This window comes from Macrotis lagotis, chromosome 6 (genome assembly GCF_037893015.1).
Source record: "Macrotis lagotis isolate mMagLag1 chromosome 6, bilby.v1.9.chrom.fasta, whole genome shotgun sequence".
Classification (NCBI taxonomy): domain Eukaryota; kingdom Metazoa; phylum Chordata; class Mammalia; order Peramelemorphia; family Peramelidae; genus Macrotis; species Macrotis lagotis.
In genome coordinates, this window is record NC_133663.1 from 221,303,208 (window position 1) to 221,322,266 (window position 19,059).

The following is a 19,059-nucleotide window of genomic DNA, read 5'->3' on the forward strand; positions in this document are numbered from 1 at the left end:
CAGCCAGTGGCACATAAGACAAAGGTGTTATTTTCTATAGTGTCTTCCTTGGAGAGAAGTGTTTGCAATCACAGTGACAACTCTTCTGATGATCTAAAACCAAACCTTGTAAGCATTTATTAGCCTGGCTGGTTTCTGGAAAAACTGAATATGAATACGAAGAGGCGAACATTTTCAATTTTAAGTTCAATGAAGCCTAACCTTAGGGTTAGTCTAGCCTACTGTGGCTTAATTTTCACTGTCAACCCAAAGGGAAGATAAAATCTACCAAATTGTATGTTATCTCTTCAATACCTTCTCCTTGGAGTGGATAAAGAAGGTTGAGGTCACTATGAAAGCAAGCAGACAGGAATGGAAATATGAAATGTACAGAAGCCATGTGCCATGAGGTGAGAGGTAGGGGGTGGGCAGGGGTTCACAGTAAAATAAATATTGAAAAACATGGGGACCTGTCACAGTATATCCTTTTCACAACTTTCTAGCTAGCTGTGTAGGAGGCTATCATCTACTGACTAGAAAACTGGCTTAATCTTAGCTCACATCACCCTTCTGTCCACATAAGACTAGTGACATATGAAATAATCCTTTAAGTAAATGGAAACTGCCTAGGTCACTCATGTTTCTTTAGAAGAACTAAAGAAGTTGACTTTGCCATCAAGTAAGGGTTGTATGTATACTGAACAAGTTACACAACGTCTAGATTGGACTAAAAATGCAATCTGGACTGAATAAAACAAAGAAGTCTATTACCCACACACTAATGTCAACGTAGGTGGTCAGGGATTGGCACTGAAAAGGCAGCACAATGCATCATTAGAAACTGTTCAAAACATAAATAGTGAAGTCTGTTAAAAATCTAACATAATAAATTAAGATTAACTAACACAATTGGGAAATGTTTATGTGACTGTCCACCAAAATTGTCCCAGATGCCATTCAATGGAAGATGGAGTCATATAAATTCCACAAAGGCATTGGGTTCTCATGGAGACTGTAGCAACTTTTGTGGAAAAAACTTCCACAGTAATATCACTGACCCCTTATTAAGGTGTTCAAGGGCTCTGCTCAAAAAAGGTTTGGCAATATTTTCCAAAATAAGGCTCATACCAAAGTCTCAAGCACTATGAGACTTTGTTCTGTTGTCTGTTGAGTGAATCAATGTAGTGAAAAGTGGCTCCCAGAGCCCAACTGGTTTCGATGTCATCAATTTTCCGAGCCAGCTTAAACAAACCTTAGTTTTCGGAAACCCAAATTCTTGAAGTAGCAAACTGATATAGGTAAGGTCCATACAAATAAAAGGATTCTCCTGTGGGTTAACTTCGATGGTTCTACAAACATAATTTGCTGCAATTTCAAAGTCTTCAACTGTGAGACTGCCTCCTTTCTCCTTATCTATGAGACCAACATTTGCTGCAAGGTCATAATAGTAAGAAAAAGCATAAAAATCCAAGTTCTTGACTTCTTCAGTTTTATGCACCTTATTTTGAAGGATTTCTGATACTCTTTTAGAGCACAATTCATACAGATGAACCCCTGTTTTGTGCCCTGAAATTTTGTATGTTATTTCGGCATGCTCCCATTCTCCATTAAAACTTGAAGGAAAGCAGGGACTGATCAACTCATTGTCAGGTTTTCCCTCTATTCCTCCTAAGATTGCAAGCCTTGCTGACATCAAACCAAGTCCCAAGTAGCTGTATGAATATAGTTTGTATGTAGTATTGAACATCTGGAATGAGGTTACATACCCAGCTGGGGACGTCTGGAGGGTGACCTCAATTTTTGGAAGAAATGTAATTTGTGTTGATCCACCTCCTAGGTCCAGCATGCCAACACTGTTCTTTCCTGGAGTGTTTAAATTGCCTGTTAAAAAGTTCACTGTGATCCATGCTGAAACTCCTTCATCAGTTCCATTCATTATGGAAACACAGTCATCTCCTACAAGGAAAGGTGATGCCTGAAAAACCTCTCTTACCTTCTGTAGCAACTTCTGAGCCTTTTCACCTGGTAATAGACGCAAACCAGCCGTTGCCTTAAGAACCAAAGGTGTGACCTTCCACAGATCAAAAGGAATTTCTTCTTTAGCAACATTCAGTAGTTCTTGTATTCCCTGGGTGCTCTTATCAACATCATCAGCATGAGCAGAAAGTCCTGGCTTTAGGGCTTTGAAGGTTTCATGGGTCAAAGTGGGAGTTTCTTTTGTTGTCTGGGTGAACTGAAAGATGTGTATTCGGGTTCCAGTGCTTCCAGCATCAAACATAATTCCATAGAATACTGCATGATTGGGAGCCACCCACATCTCATGGTGCTGTTGATTTTTTCTTGTTCCCATAGCAGTCTCTGTTATGCTGAAGATTCTTTGAGTAGCAAAGGCCCACTGCCATTTTACATATACATACAAATAGTCCCAATGGATAAGCAATTTTGGATATCTTCATGTTTCCATTACTATTTCTCAATGCTTTTTTCATTTCTTTAGATATCAGAATTCTGTGTTACAACCTCCGCCCGCCGGCCGCGCTCCCGGGAGCCCCCATCCAAGGCGAGGGCAGCGTGCTCCTCCCCCCAACAAGTGCGGCTCCGAGGCCCCGCTGCCCCCGGGCCCTGCCCCCCGGTGGGCCTAAACTCCTTTAAAAAAAAAACTTCTATAGATTTTCACAATCTGGCACCAAACTTATTTTACATTATTTCCCTTCCCACACTGTAGATAGTTCTTATAAATAGACCTTGCTGTTCTTCACACATACAACATTCCATCTCCATATTTGAAATCCTTACTTTTGCCTGTTTAAATTCCTAGTTACTTTCTAGACATTAAAGGAGTAACTCCTATGTGAAACCTTTCCTGATCCTTTAGCCTATTGAGTGCCTTCTTCTCCAAAATTACATTATTTTTCATATACTTTGTATTTCAAGGGTGGGATGGTAGAGCACTATTTCATTTTTCTTTTATTTCTAGCACCCAGGACAAGTTACTTGCTACATAGTAGACACTTTATAGAAATTTGACTGGTTTATTGGTTGACTTTTTCCAGGCTCTTCCAGAAAAGGCAGAAATTCTTACCTAGGAAACAATAACAAAAAATTCTTTGCCAGATTTTCTTTTCTTATTTCTTCAGAATCTTAGTTGCTGAGTAATTATATTAAGTATTAGAGCTAGAATGTAAACCTAGGAAATCTGATTCAAAAATCAGTGTTAGACTGCAGAGCAAGGTCCTTCGTGATAGTGAATATCCTAATAGTTTTTTCTTTGTTTTATACTCTTCTTGGTGCAGGGACCTTGTTTATGGTAAGTTGTTTATAGCTTTCAATATTTTTAATCTTTGAAAGCTAGACTATTAACTAGGCCATTGTTATTTACTAATTACCACCAAACTTACTCTAGGATTTTGGACCCCCATTTTTAAACATTAAATCTCTTCCATTCTCCCTCCATGTAAAAGAATTGATGGGGAAAAGTCACAAAACAAATTACCATACCTTAATATCTCGGTTTGTCTCCTATGCCTCTGTCAATTATCATTCTTAATCCCTTATATACAAATTTAAGGTGTGCTTTTGGTCATCCATAGATCAAAGCACAAGGCAGGAGAGCAGCCAGAGCCTCTCATAAGACCTTGTAGGTTCTTGTGGTTGTATCCCAATAATACTCAAAAGCTCAGGAAGCACCCCAAAACCAGGGCACAGGCTGGGGAAATGAATAAACAGAAAAAAAGGAACCTGACCATAGTCAATTACTTTGGTCCCATGAAAGATCAAAACACACATTCAGAAGATGACAAAGTCCAAGCTTCTGTATCTAAAACCTCCAAGAAAAATAGGAGTTGAGCTCAGGCTATGGCAGAGCTCAAAAAAAGATTTTGAAAATCAATTAAGGGAGTAGAGGAAAAATTGGGAAGAAAAAGGAAAAGCATGAAAGCCAAGTCAGCGGCTTAGTCAAGGAGATCTAAAGATCTAAAGAAAATGCTGAAGAAAACAACATGTTAAAAACCAATGGAAAAAGCAATCCAAAAAGCTATTGAGGAGAAGAATGCCTTAAGAAACCAGAATTGGCGAGATGGAAAAGGAGATAAGAAAACTCTCTGATGAAAACAACTCCTTCAAATGTAGAATGGAGCTAAAGGAAGCCGATGACATTTCCAGGAATCAAGAAACAATAATACCAGAAGAATGAAAAACTAGAAGAAAAAGTAAATTATCTCATTAAAAGACAACTGAAGTCACTTAACCCCATTGCCTTACAACCCCCCCCAAAAAAAACTGATCTGGAAAACAGATGCAGAGGACAATTTAAAAATTATTAGGTTACCTAAAAGTCATGATCAGGAAAAAAAGCCTTGACTTCATTTTTAAAGAATTTCAACAGGAAAATTGCCCTGATATCCTAGAAGCAGCGGGCAAAATAGAAATTGAGAGAATCCACTGATCTCCCCTAGAAAGAGATCCAAAAAAATAACTCCCAGGAATATTATAACCAAATTCCAGAACTCCCAAGTCAAAGAAAATATTACAAGCAGCCAGAATGAAAAAAATTCAAATATCATGGAGCTACAATCAGGATTACACAGGATTTAGTAGTGTCTACATGAAGGGCTCATAGGACTTGGAATATAATATTCCAGAAGGCAAAAGAGCTTGGAATGCAATCGAGTATCAACTACCCAGCAAAACTGAACAACTTCCAAGGGAAAATATGAACATTCATTGAAATAGGGAATTTCCGATGTTCCTGTTGAAACAACCAGAGCAGAGGACAAAATAGAAATTGAGAGAATCTACCAATCTCCTCCAGAAAGAGATCCAAAAACCCCAACCCCCAGGAATATTATAGCCAAATTCCAAGTCAAAGTATTACAGGCAGCCAGAAGGAGCTACAATCAGAATCACACAGGATTTAGCAACATCCACATTAAGTACTCATAGAGCTTGGAATATAATATTTCAGAAAGCAAAAGAGCTTGAAATGCAACTGAGGATCACTTACCCAGCTGAACATCCTCTTCCAGGGGGAAAGATGCATTTTTAATAGAAAGGGGGAATTTCAGATGTTCCTGTTGAAACAATCAGAGCTTAACAGAAAGTTTGATCTTCAAGTACAGGACACAGGTGAAGCATAGAGTGAATAAGAAGGATGAATTATGAGGGATTTAATGATGTTTAACTATGTGTATTCATGCATGGGAAGATGATACTGATAATACTTATATGAGCCTTCTCAGTTAGAAGGAATACACACACACACACACATATATAGACTAGGTACAGGAGAGAGCTGAATTTGAAGGTATAACATATTGTAAAAATGGAGTCAGTAGGTGAAAAAGATGTACTAGGAGAAAGGGAATGGAGAGGTAAAATAGGCCAAGATATTTCATGTAAAAGAGTCAAGAAAAAGCTTTTGCAATGGTGTGGAAGGGAGGAAGGTGAGGGGGGATGAGTAAACCTTCATTCTCATTGCAAATGACTCAAAAAACCACATACATCCTTAATAGGGTATAGAAATCTAGAGGAAAAAAGGAGGGAAAGGGGTTGGGAGAAAGGGATGGGCCTGAGGGGAACATAGGTGATAGAGGAGAGGATAGTCATATATAATACATTTTCTTTATTACTTTTTGCAAGATGATGGGATTGGGTGGGCTGTCCAAGACCACGGGGCTGGGTGGTTGCTGGGTCCCTGAGGTGGGATGTAAGCTTGGGGCCTTCTGATCCTAGAGCTGGTGCTCTGTGCACTATGCCACTCAGCTGCCCCACAGCACATTTTTGAAGAGGGACAGTGAACAGAGAGAGGAAAATGATTTGTTCAAGAGTTATACAAGCCAGTTAAAAAAAATCAAGAGCCAAACCCTGATCTCCTGACTCGCAGTTTATCATGTTTTCCATATGTCACATGTTACTTGTTTATGGATATCATTTATAACTGATATTCTTTTGGGTAAAACCATTTCTGGGATTACTTTTCTCTTACAGTCAATTCTGTTGTCAATGCTGCCAAGGGCATCCACATCTAAAGAGATTGATGCGGGACTTCTTTCCATTATTTCTTACCCTGCATTTGCAGTGGAAGATGGGAACATTGTGAATGAGACCAAAAATGAAATCATTGCCAAACTGCAGGTAAGATTTTGTTAAACTTATGCCTTTGTGCTCCATGATCTTGGATTTTTATTTATTTTTGTTTTGTGGGAAGTGGATCAGTTACCGTACTACTGGAATACAGCTACCTCTGAGGTAAAGTATTTTATTAAGCAATTATTAGACAGCATGGTATACCAGTCTGAGGTTACTACCAAAAGATAAAGTTGATTGGAAATCTCAGGCAGACTCACAAAACTGCACTATTTTTATCCACCATAGATTTATGGTTTAATAACCTCAATTGGATTGTCACTAGTACTTTTGTTAATCTTTTTACTCTGCTCTTATTGATATTTATGTGTAGATGATTCTTTTCTTGCTTATGTGATTCAAGCCATCTAGCCTAAAGCTCCTTCAGTCACTCTGCTTCAGTCTTAAAAGCATCTTTGAATCATTCTAGTGGTCACAGAAGATTTATCCCTATACTTTATTAAGGTTAATTCTTCTATCTGTGCCTCTGATCCCATTACCTTCTCTTTTTCTCCAGGACCCCTGTTCTTGTATTCTCGTATTCTTCATTATTTCTTTACCTTCTTTCTTTTCCTTTATTCCCATTTGTATATAAACATGATTTTGTTTTTTCAAACCTAAAAAACTTTCTCCTAATCTTTTTTCTAAGTACAGTTTAACTCATTCCTTTTACTACTAAAGTCCTTCCTCCTTTCTTCTCCTTTTCCTCCTCCTCCTCTTCTTCTTCTTTTCTCCCCCTCTTCTTTCTTCTTTCTTTTTCGTTTTCCTCTTCTTCTCTCTATATACCTAATCCTTCCAGGACTTTAATCATTTTCTTTTCATTTCAATCATTTTTAATCATTTATTTCCATTTTAATCAATTTTAATCATTTTCGTTACTCTACTGAAGGTGTTTTCTCAAAAGTCACATACTAATTATCAAATTCAAAGACTATTTTTAGTCCTCTTCCTTTTTGACCTACTTGCAGTGTTGTTCACTGACCCCTTACTCTTTTTTTTCTTGGCTTCAGACATGCCACATTTCCTTTCTTCTCTATAGGTACATTATTTATCTCCCGTTATCTTTAGGACTCCTTCAGGTGTATATGCCTCAAAGATCTGACCTTAGCTGTAATTTCTCCTCTATATTTACTCTTTTTTGGCAACATTTACTCCCATAGTTTTAATTGTATGTGCAAGATGATTCCCATTTAGCACAGTTGTATTTCCATTTGCTTATAAAATATTTCTGCTTGAATCTTTACCATCTCTGATATGGCTTGTCTAAAATGAAATTTATCTTTTCCAATAAAATTGTTCTTTTGGGGCAGCTAGATGGTGCAATGGATAGAGCACTGGCCCTGGAGTCAGGAGGACCTGCGTTCAAATCCAACCTCAGACACTTAATTACCTAGCTGTGTGACCTTGGGCAAGTTACTTGACTGCATTGCCTTGCAAAAAACAAAACAGAAAAATTAGGAAAAAAATTTAAATTGTTCTTTTCTGACTCTCTCTGGTACTAGAATTCCTATCTACCCAGTCTCTGAAGTTAAAATCTTTAGAATTTATCTTTTATTCTTCTCTTTTCCTGCCTCCTCTTGAATCTTTCAATTCTACCTCTATATTCTGCTGTTTCACACTTCCTCTCTATTTCTTTTACCACCAGCTGCTTCACAGTACTTTACCAGTGGCTCTTCCCACTTCACTTCTCTCCCTCCTCTTATTCATTCTTCATTTTGATTCTACAATTTTTTACTTATGCATAGCATTAAGGTGTAGTGAAGCATAGTGCATAAAGAACATTTTGGTTAGGAAAACTTGGGTCTATATTCTGCTTCTTAATGTCGTAGGCATCTCTCTAATGTTACACATCAGAGTTGGAATAGAAGTAGTCTATAATAATGAAATAACAGGTTCAGTTAAAAAAATGCATGACCATATTAATTTCATTTCTGTGTTCAATCCTTTTTTACCCCCTCTTTTGCTTCCTGAATTCAAGGCCTTTTATGTCCTGACTTTGATAACTGTATTATCAAACGAACTGAATTACTTATTTATTTCAACACTGGCTCTCTGTTTTCCTTCTGTGAATTTGTGGATGCTGTTATTTCTTGTGCTTCAAATGTCCCTTGTTTTTCATTTGTTTATTGAAATAGAATGCTTCTCCATTCAGTTAATTTTAATTCAACAAACATTTATTAAGTACACATTGTTTGTCAAGGTATTGTGCTGGAATCTAGAGATATAAAGATAAAAACAAGACTTTTATCCTTAAGGAGTTTATGAGCTACTAAGCAGAGGCTATGTCAGGATATTGAGGTAAGAGAGAGTATTAAAGAGTGGGGGTCAGGGAAGTATTTTTGTAGGAGGTAGTCCCTGGACTGTGAAGATAAGGATTCTACGGGCACAAGAGGAGGAAAGGTGTTGATTCCAGGCAGGCTAGAAATCTACACAAATAAAAGGAAGAAGTGTCAGGAAACAATAGCCAATTTGGCTAGAAAATGAAGTGTGCAAAGTTGAATAAAATGAAATGTCTGAACGAGTAAGAATGAACCAGATTATCGGTGACCTTAAATGTCAGACCAAGGAGTTTATATTTTATCCTAGAGAGACTGAGGAATTAATGAGGATTTTTGAGCATAACTGATATTATCTGAACTGTACCTTGGAAAGAAAATGGTGACAGCTGCATAACAGATGAGTTAGAGATGAGAGACTGGATGCTTTGACTTCAATTAGGAGGCTATTAACAAATACTTGAGGGGAAGAGGTATTAATAGTCTTAACTATACAGTAAGCTGTATGAATGGCGAAGGGGAATGATATAAGAGAGTTGAGAACTGCTGAGACTTGCTAAGTGAATAGATAACGAATTGAGGAAAAGGGACACACGCTAAACAAATCTCCCATTTAGAATCCTAAATCACTTGGAAGAAGTTGAGGAATAGTTTGAGATTTATTTTGGTTTTTGGTTTGAGGTACCTTTGGAGCATCTAGGAAGAACCTGTAGACTTTGTCATGGGACTAAATATCAGAAGAAAGTAGAACTGGATATATAAAGTTGTGAATCATCTACATAGAGTTAACCAAATCCATCCAAGCTTATGAACTCAGCAAAGGTTAATGTATAGACAGTTTAGGACAGATTCTTGGGGAGGAGTCCCATTAATTAAATTGATGGGAGATTAATAGTGACCTCATGAAGAGTCATATCCTTCATGAGGCCTTTCTAGATCCAAAATCCGTCAATATCCATTTGCTCCAAGACTTCATAAATCACCTCTAGTGAAAGTAACATGTATTATTGTTTTCTATATTTTTTGTCATTTCCTCCTACTTGAGTGTTTACCAGAGCAGGCTCCCAAATCCTTATCTAAAGCATGTTCCCATGTGCCTACTACATGTAGTCATGGATAAATGTTTGCTGAATTGTTTGAAATGAAAAAAAAATGGGGTTCTCAAACTGAAATCTGGCTTTTGATTTTTGATTCTTAGAGGGCTATAGGTATTTAGGGTTTTCACCCTAAGCCAGAAAAAGAGTATATTCAGATGTTCAACATTAACATATGTTATTATATAGTTCGATATATTGGAGGAGATGGTGGCTTATCCACTGTAAATGCCCTTTCAGATATTGACCAATCCTGAATTTATTTTGCCATTGTGACACATAAAAGAATAAATGAAGGGTACTTGAAATGTCTGAGGAATCCTGGGGATAGTCAAATGAAGGTGGGAGGAGGAGGCTAGGACAGCAGGGAAGAAAATTGGTAAGACAGATGAATTTGAGACTGGAAACTAAGATGACTTGCTGACAAGGATACCTTTTATTAGCTTTGAAAATCATTTTTGGGGAATAACCTTACCACCATTAAATTGTACATCACTCAGTAAACATATTAAGTACCTGCTAAGTACCAGGGAGAAAAATACCCCACCCAAAAAAATATGGTCCTGCCCTTAAAGAACTTGTGATATTTAAGGAGAGAAGACAACACATAAAAAGAAAAGCAAGAAGGTGGGGTATGCTGAGTCAGAGAGGCCTCAGTAGAAGGCAGGCAGGTACTGAGAAGTTATTTGGTTTAAACCTCCTCCTTGAATGAAGCTTTTAAGTTCATGACTAACCTCTCAGCAGAGATGAGATGAAATATGGGACCTGAGAATGATAGGATCTTAGAGAAAGATGAGATATCCCAATAATGGTGCTTAGGACATGGTGAAGAAGCCAGTTTTACTAAAAATTAAAATAATTGACACATTTTATAATAAGGATAGTTATTAAATCCAACCAACATATCAAGTCTGACAGGTATATGAAATAAACTATACTCATAGTCACCAACTTTTTTACCTACCAACAATAATGTTTCATTATTTCTTCTTTTTTAAGTTAAATTTTATTTTTATTATAAATTTAGTAATCATCAGCAAACACAAAGATTTCAATATGCACAAAAGACAACTTTTAAGAACCTCATAACTCTCACTAAAATAACAAACTAGCAAAATTTCAGAAGATCCAGCCTACATCAGACATTAGATACTTGCAAGTTTGTTTTTTCGTGTTCATTTTCATTTATTTGTATTTCTTCTTTTTTCTGCCAGGGACGTTATGGATGCTGCCGATTCCTTCGAGATGGCTATAAAACCCCAAGAGAGGTTGTATTTCAAAAGGATTTGACAAGACACATTTAAGGATTCTGATCCACCCCATCACAATTTTGTGCTGAGTTTATTTAACTATTCTATTATGTGACATCATTTTTGAGAATCATGTCAATTTTGAAGTTCCACAACAAATGTGAAACTACTATTGAAATATGAGAATTGTGCAAATAGCAAGCTGCGAGTTCATATCTGTCTTGTAGAGAAATCTGGATAATACACTAGGAAACTTTTTTCCTTCTTTCTTTTTTTGAGGGGGAGTAAAGCAGAGAGGAGATGGGACCAGCTTAATAATAGAAAGCAGGAAGCAATCTTAGTGACCATTGAGTCTAGGGCCCTCAGGAATGGAACACACAGAAGTTACATTGCTTGTTCAGCATCACACCTAAGGCATCACACCAGAGGGCAAGTGTTGAGTTAAGTAATTCAGTTTTGTTTGGTAATACAGATATCAAAGTCAGGACACAAAAGACCTTGAATTCAGAAAGCAAAAGGGAGGGCAAAAAAAAAAGGCTTAAATACAGAAATGAAATTATTATGGTCATGTATTTTTTTAACTGAACCTATGATTTCTTTTTTTAAATTGTTTTTTTTTTTTTTTGCAAGGCAAACAGGGTTAAGTGGCTTGCCCAAGGCCACACAGCTAGGTAATTATTAAATGTCTGAGACCAGATTTGAACCCAGGTACTCCTGACTCCAGGGCCGGTGCTTTATCTACTACGCCACCTAGCTGCCCCTGAACCTATGATTTCATTATTATAAGCTGCTACGAAATATAGATTGGCACCAACTCTATGATGTATAGTGTCTTGGGATTTTCTGGACCCCTCCAAATTATAATTACTATATAAGCTGCCTCTTTCACTGTTTTACCAGTGGGGCGGCTAGGTGGCGCAGTGGATAGAGCATTAGCCCTGGAGTCAGGAGTACCTGAGTTCAAATCTGGCCTCAGACACTTGATAATTACCTAGCTATGTGGCCTTGGGAAGGCCACTTAACCCCATTGCCTTGCAAAAACCTAAAAAAAAAAAAAAAAAAATTCCTTCTTTACTGTTTTACCAGCAGAAAAAATTGAACATTTTAACTCCAGCACTGTTGAGGAAAAGATCACAAGTCTAAACCTGTTTGACCTAAACTTGAACAACATTCTCAACAACTAACTGTCCAGTCTTGTTTGAATATCCCTAGTAAAATGATATAGTTACAAAATACATGGACATGCATAAACTGTAAAGGTCATTTCATTTCTAGGACCCAAATCGACTACATTATGATCCTGCTGAACTCAAGCTTTTTGAAAACATAGAATGTGAGTGGCCAGTGTTTTGGACATATTTCATAATAGATGGCATATTCAATGGTGATGCAGTACAGGTAATAACAATTATATGTAGTGTTTCATTCTTCAGACATTAAGTGCATACTAAAAGCAAAATAGTGTCAGGCATAGAAGGAGGGAATTTGTTTGTTTCTCCCTCAAACTCTCTTAGAAAATGTGACCTGAGATGCCTTGTTTCCTTTGATGCCACCACTCTGTTGAATACTGGGGAATTGTTTTTTAGTCATTCCCCTCATGTGATGAACTAATTATTTACTGTTCAGTCCTAAGATTAATCATTTTTAACACTTTCTACTAGTCCTATATTATGTTCTTCTCCAAATCCATAAGTGTTGATCCTGAATGCATAATGTTGAATATCACCCAGAATTTTGTAATACTCTCTTTTCTTTACAGATGCTAGTTTTAAGTTCATTCTTCTCATTTATTTGACTGTCATATCAACATATTTTCTTCAGCACAACCTATTACAGTAAAATCACAAAAAGTGCTCTGAAATATTTCCCATGAAAAGTTTTTATACTTTCCATTAAAATAAATTGTCTTGATTGGTTAACTTTTAAAATAATTTTCCTATATTCTTTATGAATGCTAGTGCTTTTTAAAAAATACCAGGTAATAGTGCTCTCTTGCTTGAGAGAGTACTTTCCTAACCCCAAATGTTCACATCATATAAATCAACCATATTGATCAGGCACCTTCCTAACATATTTCCAGTAGTGACTGGCATTCACACAAGGGAGCTGTGTTCAGGTCACTTGCTTTGAATTCTGTGATCTCAGTAGTTGAATATGAGATGATCTTCTTGCCCAAGCAGAGGATCATCAATCCTTTATACAAACCATGATCATATATACTTAATACAATCCCAACCTCCTAGTTTAATACTTAATACATTTCCAACTCCCCACTTTCAAATCCTTTGAGATGAGAACATTGGTGTAGAAATATTGATCATGTATTTTAGTTATATTTAGGTCTATTAATATTTTATAACAATATTTTATAAATCTTTGATCCTCACAGCAACCCAATGATGTGTGTGTACATATATGTGTGTGTGTACATATATATATATATATATATATATATATATATATATATATATATATATATAACATTTATAGATGAGGAAACTCAAGCATAGAGATGTTAATTGACTCATCTAAATTTACATGATTTGTAAGTAAGAATTATAATCCAGGATGTCTGATTCCAAATTCAGGACTTTGAGTCTCCATCATCTACTTCCCCCCCATTAAAATGCTTCAACAAATTAATAATATGTAGTTCATGTGATGGTGACTATATTGCATTACAGTTCATCAATATGAGTGGTAATGTCTTTTTTTTTTAATTTCTGTATGGGAATGGTATCAATTTTAGGTCCAAGAATACCGAGAGGCCTTGGAGGGAATATTAATTAGAGGCAAGAATGGAATACATCTAATGCCAGAACTATATGCCATTCCTCCTAGTAAGGTACAATTTATCTTGTAGAATCTTGGTTTTTCATCATCTCTCTGATGTTTGTCAATTGTAAAATCATTTATTAGTAATTTTTTCTTCCTTTCTTGACCTAAGACACCCTCTATTCTCAGAAAAAAATATTTCTAAGACCTTTTGGTTGCTTCACCAGATGATTAGGATATCTATAGCTTTTATTCAGGAGAATAGTGATCTTGGGTAGGGGCTGTCAAAGCATGCTTGATGTTTGGCACAAATACTTTCTTGAAAGAAATTAGATATGTTCATATTAAAATGGAAGAATCTCCAATAATCATCTAAATTTTACTAATGCTTCCTAGTAGCTTTCACCAAAAATATCTCAGTCAATTTGTGTGACATTTTAAAAGATGTTCATGGAAAATTATCCCTAATTCCTTTAAATATGTGTATGATTTTTCTTTGACCCAAACATTTTCTTTAACTGTTTTTGAAACTTGAATTTCAGTAAACAAGTAGAAGTTGCTCGTTAGTGAGATTCAATTATCCAATTCCAAGAATGTTTCTTAAGAAAATTTTGCTTTCTCCAGTGTCTCAGATCTGGATGTGGCTAAGATGCAAAATTGATAGGGGGAGGGGAGAGGAAGAATGCCCAGAATGCAAAAGAAGGAGGGAATATCTTGCTATAAAATTAACAGTTGAGATAATTTGTAATTTTTTAAATTTCCAAAATGGTATCTCCATCATGATAACTAAGACGTGTAAAATACCTCAAATAATGTATCCACAAAAGTATGACAAAATTAATATTTCCTTGGGCCAAAATGTATAATGTAAACTATATAAATAAAAAAGGTGGGAAAAAAGGTGCTTCTATAAATTTAAAGCATTTCAAGAGTTTATGACCAATCTGAGAGGCTAAATTGGATTTTAAGATAGGAATAGGGAGAAAGGGACTAAATTTGTTATTTCCTTGGCATACAGAATTCCTAGGTATTCCCTCTCAGTCCCAGGTCAGTGCCTTCTCTGCAACTTCTCAAAAATGAATTTGGTTATTTAGATCAGATTTTGTCTCCACTCATAATCATAAATGTAGAATTTTAAGAGTTACTGCTGATGTTTCTATGGCCATAGAATCACAAAATGTGAGAGTTGGAAAACATGGCTGTACATGAAATGAATCTCCTCTATAACATACCAGACATGTTTAAAGATCCCAGAGAGAGGGTGGTACTAGAAGAAAGGCAGACCTAAGAATTGTTGTAGGATTCAAGGGATGTAATGGGAAGAATTGGCCATTAAAAGAAAAAGGTGAGCTAGAAAAGGGGATTAATGGTAGGCCTGGCTTAGTATTAGGTGTACTGGAAACGCAAAATTAGGCTACAATCACTCTTTGGCAGTCAAAAAGACTTATATTAGTCTTAGTTTCCATTGAGAGAAGAATTATACCCAGAATACAGGAGATGATGGGTATTATGTATTCTGTACCAATCAAATCATATTATTTTCTTTGGGATTGGTGCCATGTTTAAGGAAGGGGGAACAACCAGGATAATGAGAGGATTCACCTTACCATATATCAGTTGAAGGTCCTAGCAGAAGTGAAGACTTGTGGGTAGAGAGGAGTATTATAGACGTCCCTTTAAGTATTGGAAGGGCCATCATATGGAAGAGAATTTAGACTTTGTTCTGCCTAGCTTTAAAAGGAAGAAAGGTAAGTAATGAATGGAAAGGTAGATTTTGGCCCCATATCAGTAAGTTTCCTATCTGTTTTATGTAGTGACAGCTGTCAAAAAGAATGAGTGTTTTTGGGGGGGAGGAAGTGTTTCCACTTGATTGGAAGGCTTCAGACTAAGACCAAGTAAGTACTGTGTGAATAAGTCAAAGAGGAGATTCCTGTTAGGGTACCATTTAGGCTTCTGAGGGCCTTTCTAATTCTGGTAGCAATGATTAGATAGCTATTTTTACACTTTCTGTTTCAGTGTTTCCAGATTATAGTAGTTTTCTCTTAGTAAATATCACCACCTTGTGGTGATCTAATTGAATATAGTCTTATTTGGAAAGTGGATATTTTGCAATGCAGTTTCAAATGACTGATGCTAATAATATAGGCTTATCATGCTTAACCTTCAGAGTCTAGATTTAAGAATCATGGTTTAACTGCTAAGAAATCCAAATCTATATTATGATGAGAAATACTAAAACAGTGTTTTGCTGTAGAGTACTCAAAAGTCACGACAGGTCCTTAATTGTTGAATATTTGATTTAGAATCAGTGTACCTCAGATTTAGTCCCACCTTTTACATAATTCTGTGACCTTGGATATGTCATTTCACCCCTCCAGCCTTTTCCCCATTCCTCAGTTTCCATGTCTATAAAATGAGGGAGTTGAATTATATGCTCTCTATGGTTCTTTAATTCTAGTTCCTTATGACTGAGAGATAAAAGACACAATCAAAAAACAGATCCCAGAATTCCTATACTTTATATTTCTATTTATGCATATGTTTATATGCCTACATGTCCTCCCTATGTGAAATAGAGTCATTAAAGCATAATGTGTTCAGATCATATAACTAGTTCATAGCAAATTCTGGAGTAACAGCACTCAATTTGCCTGCTACCCCAGTCATGCTAAAGTTAGATTGACCCATTTTATGACTTAAGTGAATTTCGTTTTCCAGGTAGATGAAGAATACAAGAATCCTCATACTGTAGATAGAGTTCCACTTGGGAAGATACCTCATTTGTGGGGCCAGTCTTTATATATTCTCAGCTCCCTTTTGGCAGAGGTAAGAACTTTTGTGTTTTAACAAACTGGAATATAACTACTTTTGAAGTTTAATAAGTTCACAGGACCGAGGCATCCTTTTACTAGTTTTCTATTGGACAAAACCAGTATTTCTCTTTTTTTCTGACTTTAGACGTTTATTGGTCTGTGTTACCTCTGTAGACCTGACAACTTTTATTTTTAGCCCAAAGTTTAGGGGAATTGGAAAAAGACAAATAAATGCCTCTCTACTTGAATTGAGGACCTGAATCTCTCCTACTTTAGCAGTCAGTTTTTTCTGCTTATCTTTTGATCTCTTTGTTCCGCAGACAAGCAGGTACTAACCTGACCTGGATTTTTGGTTTATGTTGTTCATATACTATTTAGACTTTACTTAGTCCTTGTCCAGCTGAGAATTGCCCATATCACCTCCCAGTGGTTTTTTCAACTGCTGGCCAAACTACAAGCCTACCAGTGGCAGCCTGATGAACTGTGCTAATAGTGTCTGGCCAGGTTTTATTAGGAGGTGCATTTATAACTGAAAGACCCAACTGTCTAGGTGAGGCAGACCATATCATCAGCCCCAGATGTCACATAGTCTACCATTTTTTTGCTCCCCAAACAGAAACCCTCACAAGTCATCAGACGCACAGTCTGATGATTACATTTGTCAGCCAAGTAATATCAAATTAGCACAATTGGGACAGATGCAGCATGATCTGACTATGAAGTTTACTTAACAGAATGTGAATAGCCTGCATGTATGCTTGTTTATTCTCTTTGAATTTTCCATTGCCTCATTTTTTTTTTTCCAGAAGCTGATGAATCCGCTGCACCAGGGACTGGTATATATCCCTGTTAGTAGGGTACTAGTATATGCAGGGATGCCTAGCTCTTTGAAAGACCCATAGGAATTCTGTAGCCTCTTGGGATTGCTAGTGTTAGTTCCTTCCTGGGTTCTCTGTACTGATAGTACAACTGATCTCTGAAGCACCTCTGGTTTTCAGGAGACACCAGAGATGGCAGGTACAGTTGTTAACTCAAAAAACTAGTTTATTTTCATTTCTGTGTGTCTCAACCTGCAGAAAGACTTACTATGCCTGTAATTTGAACAATAAGAGCCACTGTTTTATGGGCTACACCACCTTCTTTCGAGCTCTGGCAGTTCTCTCACAAATTAATGGGTGTAGAAAAGGATTAGATACTCTTAAAGAAGGAGTGATCCATAGACAAAACTCCAATAGAAGCAGGAGTGATATCTCATCTTTGTTCATTTTGACTATAAAAATCTAGAATGTCATCATCGTTCTCCGTACCTCAATCAGTGCCACATCCTGGACATTATTTTTATCTTGTTTCATCTTATTGCCCACATTCTTGACTATTGAAATTTGTGGGCTAGTGCATTGGAGAGAATTAACCTTGAAGTCAGACTCAAATCAAATCTTGCCTTAGACACTTATTATCCTTGTAAAGTAAATGACAACTTTGCCTCAGCCTCAATAATTTCATTGGTAAAATAGAGATAATAATTGTCCCTGCTTGTGATAGTATTGTTGTAAAGTAGATTTGCACACTTTAGAGCACTGAAGAAGTGTAACTGCTATTATTTATTATAAAAACCAACAACTATTATTATAAAAACCAACAATACAGATAATCATCCCATCAGACATTTCAGTCAAACAATAAGCATTTATTAAGTCACATTTCAGACACCTCTACAAACACCCAGAAATGGAAAGTGGAATTTTATGTGCAAGGAAAGGAGGAATGTTTGTCTGAATCACATGATATGTGGGACTAGTAATGTTCAGTGGCATGGGAAAGCTATGTTGTAAATAGTGCCAAATGTAGCAGATAGTTTAACAAGAATGAGGACTGACAAAAGGTCATCATATTTGAAAACTAAGAGATCATTGGTAACTTTGGAGAAAGCAATTTCAATTCAGTAATGATGTCAGAAGCCAGTTTTAAAAAGAATGGGGTGAATTAGAGAGTAGAGGACTTGGAGACAATGAGTGTGGCCAGTTTTTTTCCTACAAGTTTGAGAAAGTTTGAATAACTTGAGGAAGTAGTAGGTTCTTGTGAAGACTGTTTAAGGGTGATTGATACTTAGACATGTTTGAATTGAAGGCAATAAAGAAGAAACCAGCAGGCAGAGAGTGTTTGAAAATTAAGAAGAAAGGAGGGAAACCTGATGTTGCAGTCTGCTGGAGACAGCTGGAAGGTGCATTGTAGAACAAGTGACTGTAGCAAGGAGAAAGATCACTTTGTTGTTAAAGGAGGGGAAAAGAGAGAATGGGTAATGATATCAAGAGGTTTTGAGATTAAGAGAAGGGGGCAAGAGAGAAGTTGTTCATGGCAAATGACTTCATTTTTCTCTGAAAAGCACTAGGAAACTGGAATGATTTCAAAGAGACAGTTTTATGGGAAAGTTTCTGGGAAAAAAAAGATAGAAAATCAATTAATGAGGCAATTGAGGGTCTGTTTGGAGTTGGATAACATGAATTTATAATATAATCAGCATGACTGTGTGATTTCTTCCAGCCTTGTTCAGCAACATATAAATAAGAGCAGAGGGGTGGGTGTTAAAATGTATTATGGAACTAAGGTTTGGTCAAGGATGAATTTAAATAGACCAAAAAAAAAGTGAATGTTTTGAGAGTAAACGACTACATTGTTAAGTTGACTAATCATAGGACTGAGACTTGAAAGGTAGGAAAGTGAAGTAAGAGATGAACTAATAGCCTTAGAT

At 36.5% G+C, this 19,059-nt stretch overlaps 1 protein-coding gene and 1 pseudogene across 2 annotated transcripts in view; one reads left to right on the forward strand and one right to left on the reverse strand.

The window, feature by feature from the left end:
* The window catches only part of PHKA2 (phosphorylase kinase regulatory subunit alpha 2), a 120,018-nt gene that overhangs the window by 45,624 nt on the left and 55,335 nt on the right, over nucleotides 1–19,059 (forward strand). For both annotated transcript variants that reach the window (XM_074192324.1, XM_074192325.1), the window contains exons 8-12: nucleotides 5,965–6,111; nucleotides 10,687–10,740; nucleotides 11,998–12,120; nucleotides 13,472–13,567; nucleotides 16,216–16,323. In XM_074192324.1, coding sequence (XP_074048425.1) covers nucleotides 5,965–6,111; nucleotides 10,687–10,740; nucleotides 11,998–12,120; nucleotides 13,472–13,567; nucleotides 16,216–16,323 — 528 coding nt within the window. The remainder of the gene's footprint in view (nucleotides 1–5,964; nucleotides 6,112–10,686; nucleotides 10,741–11,997; nucleotides 12,121–13,471; nucleotides 13,568–16,215; nucleotides 16,324–19,059) is intronic.
* LOC141491419 (ectonucleoside triphosphate diphosphohydrolase 6 pseudogene) lies at nucleotides 919–2,532 on the reverse strand (annotated as a pseudogene).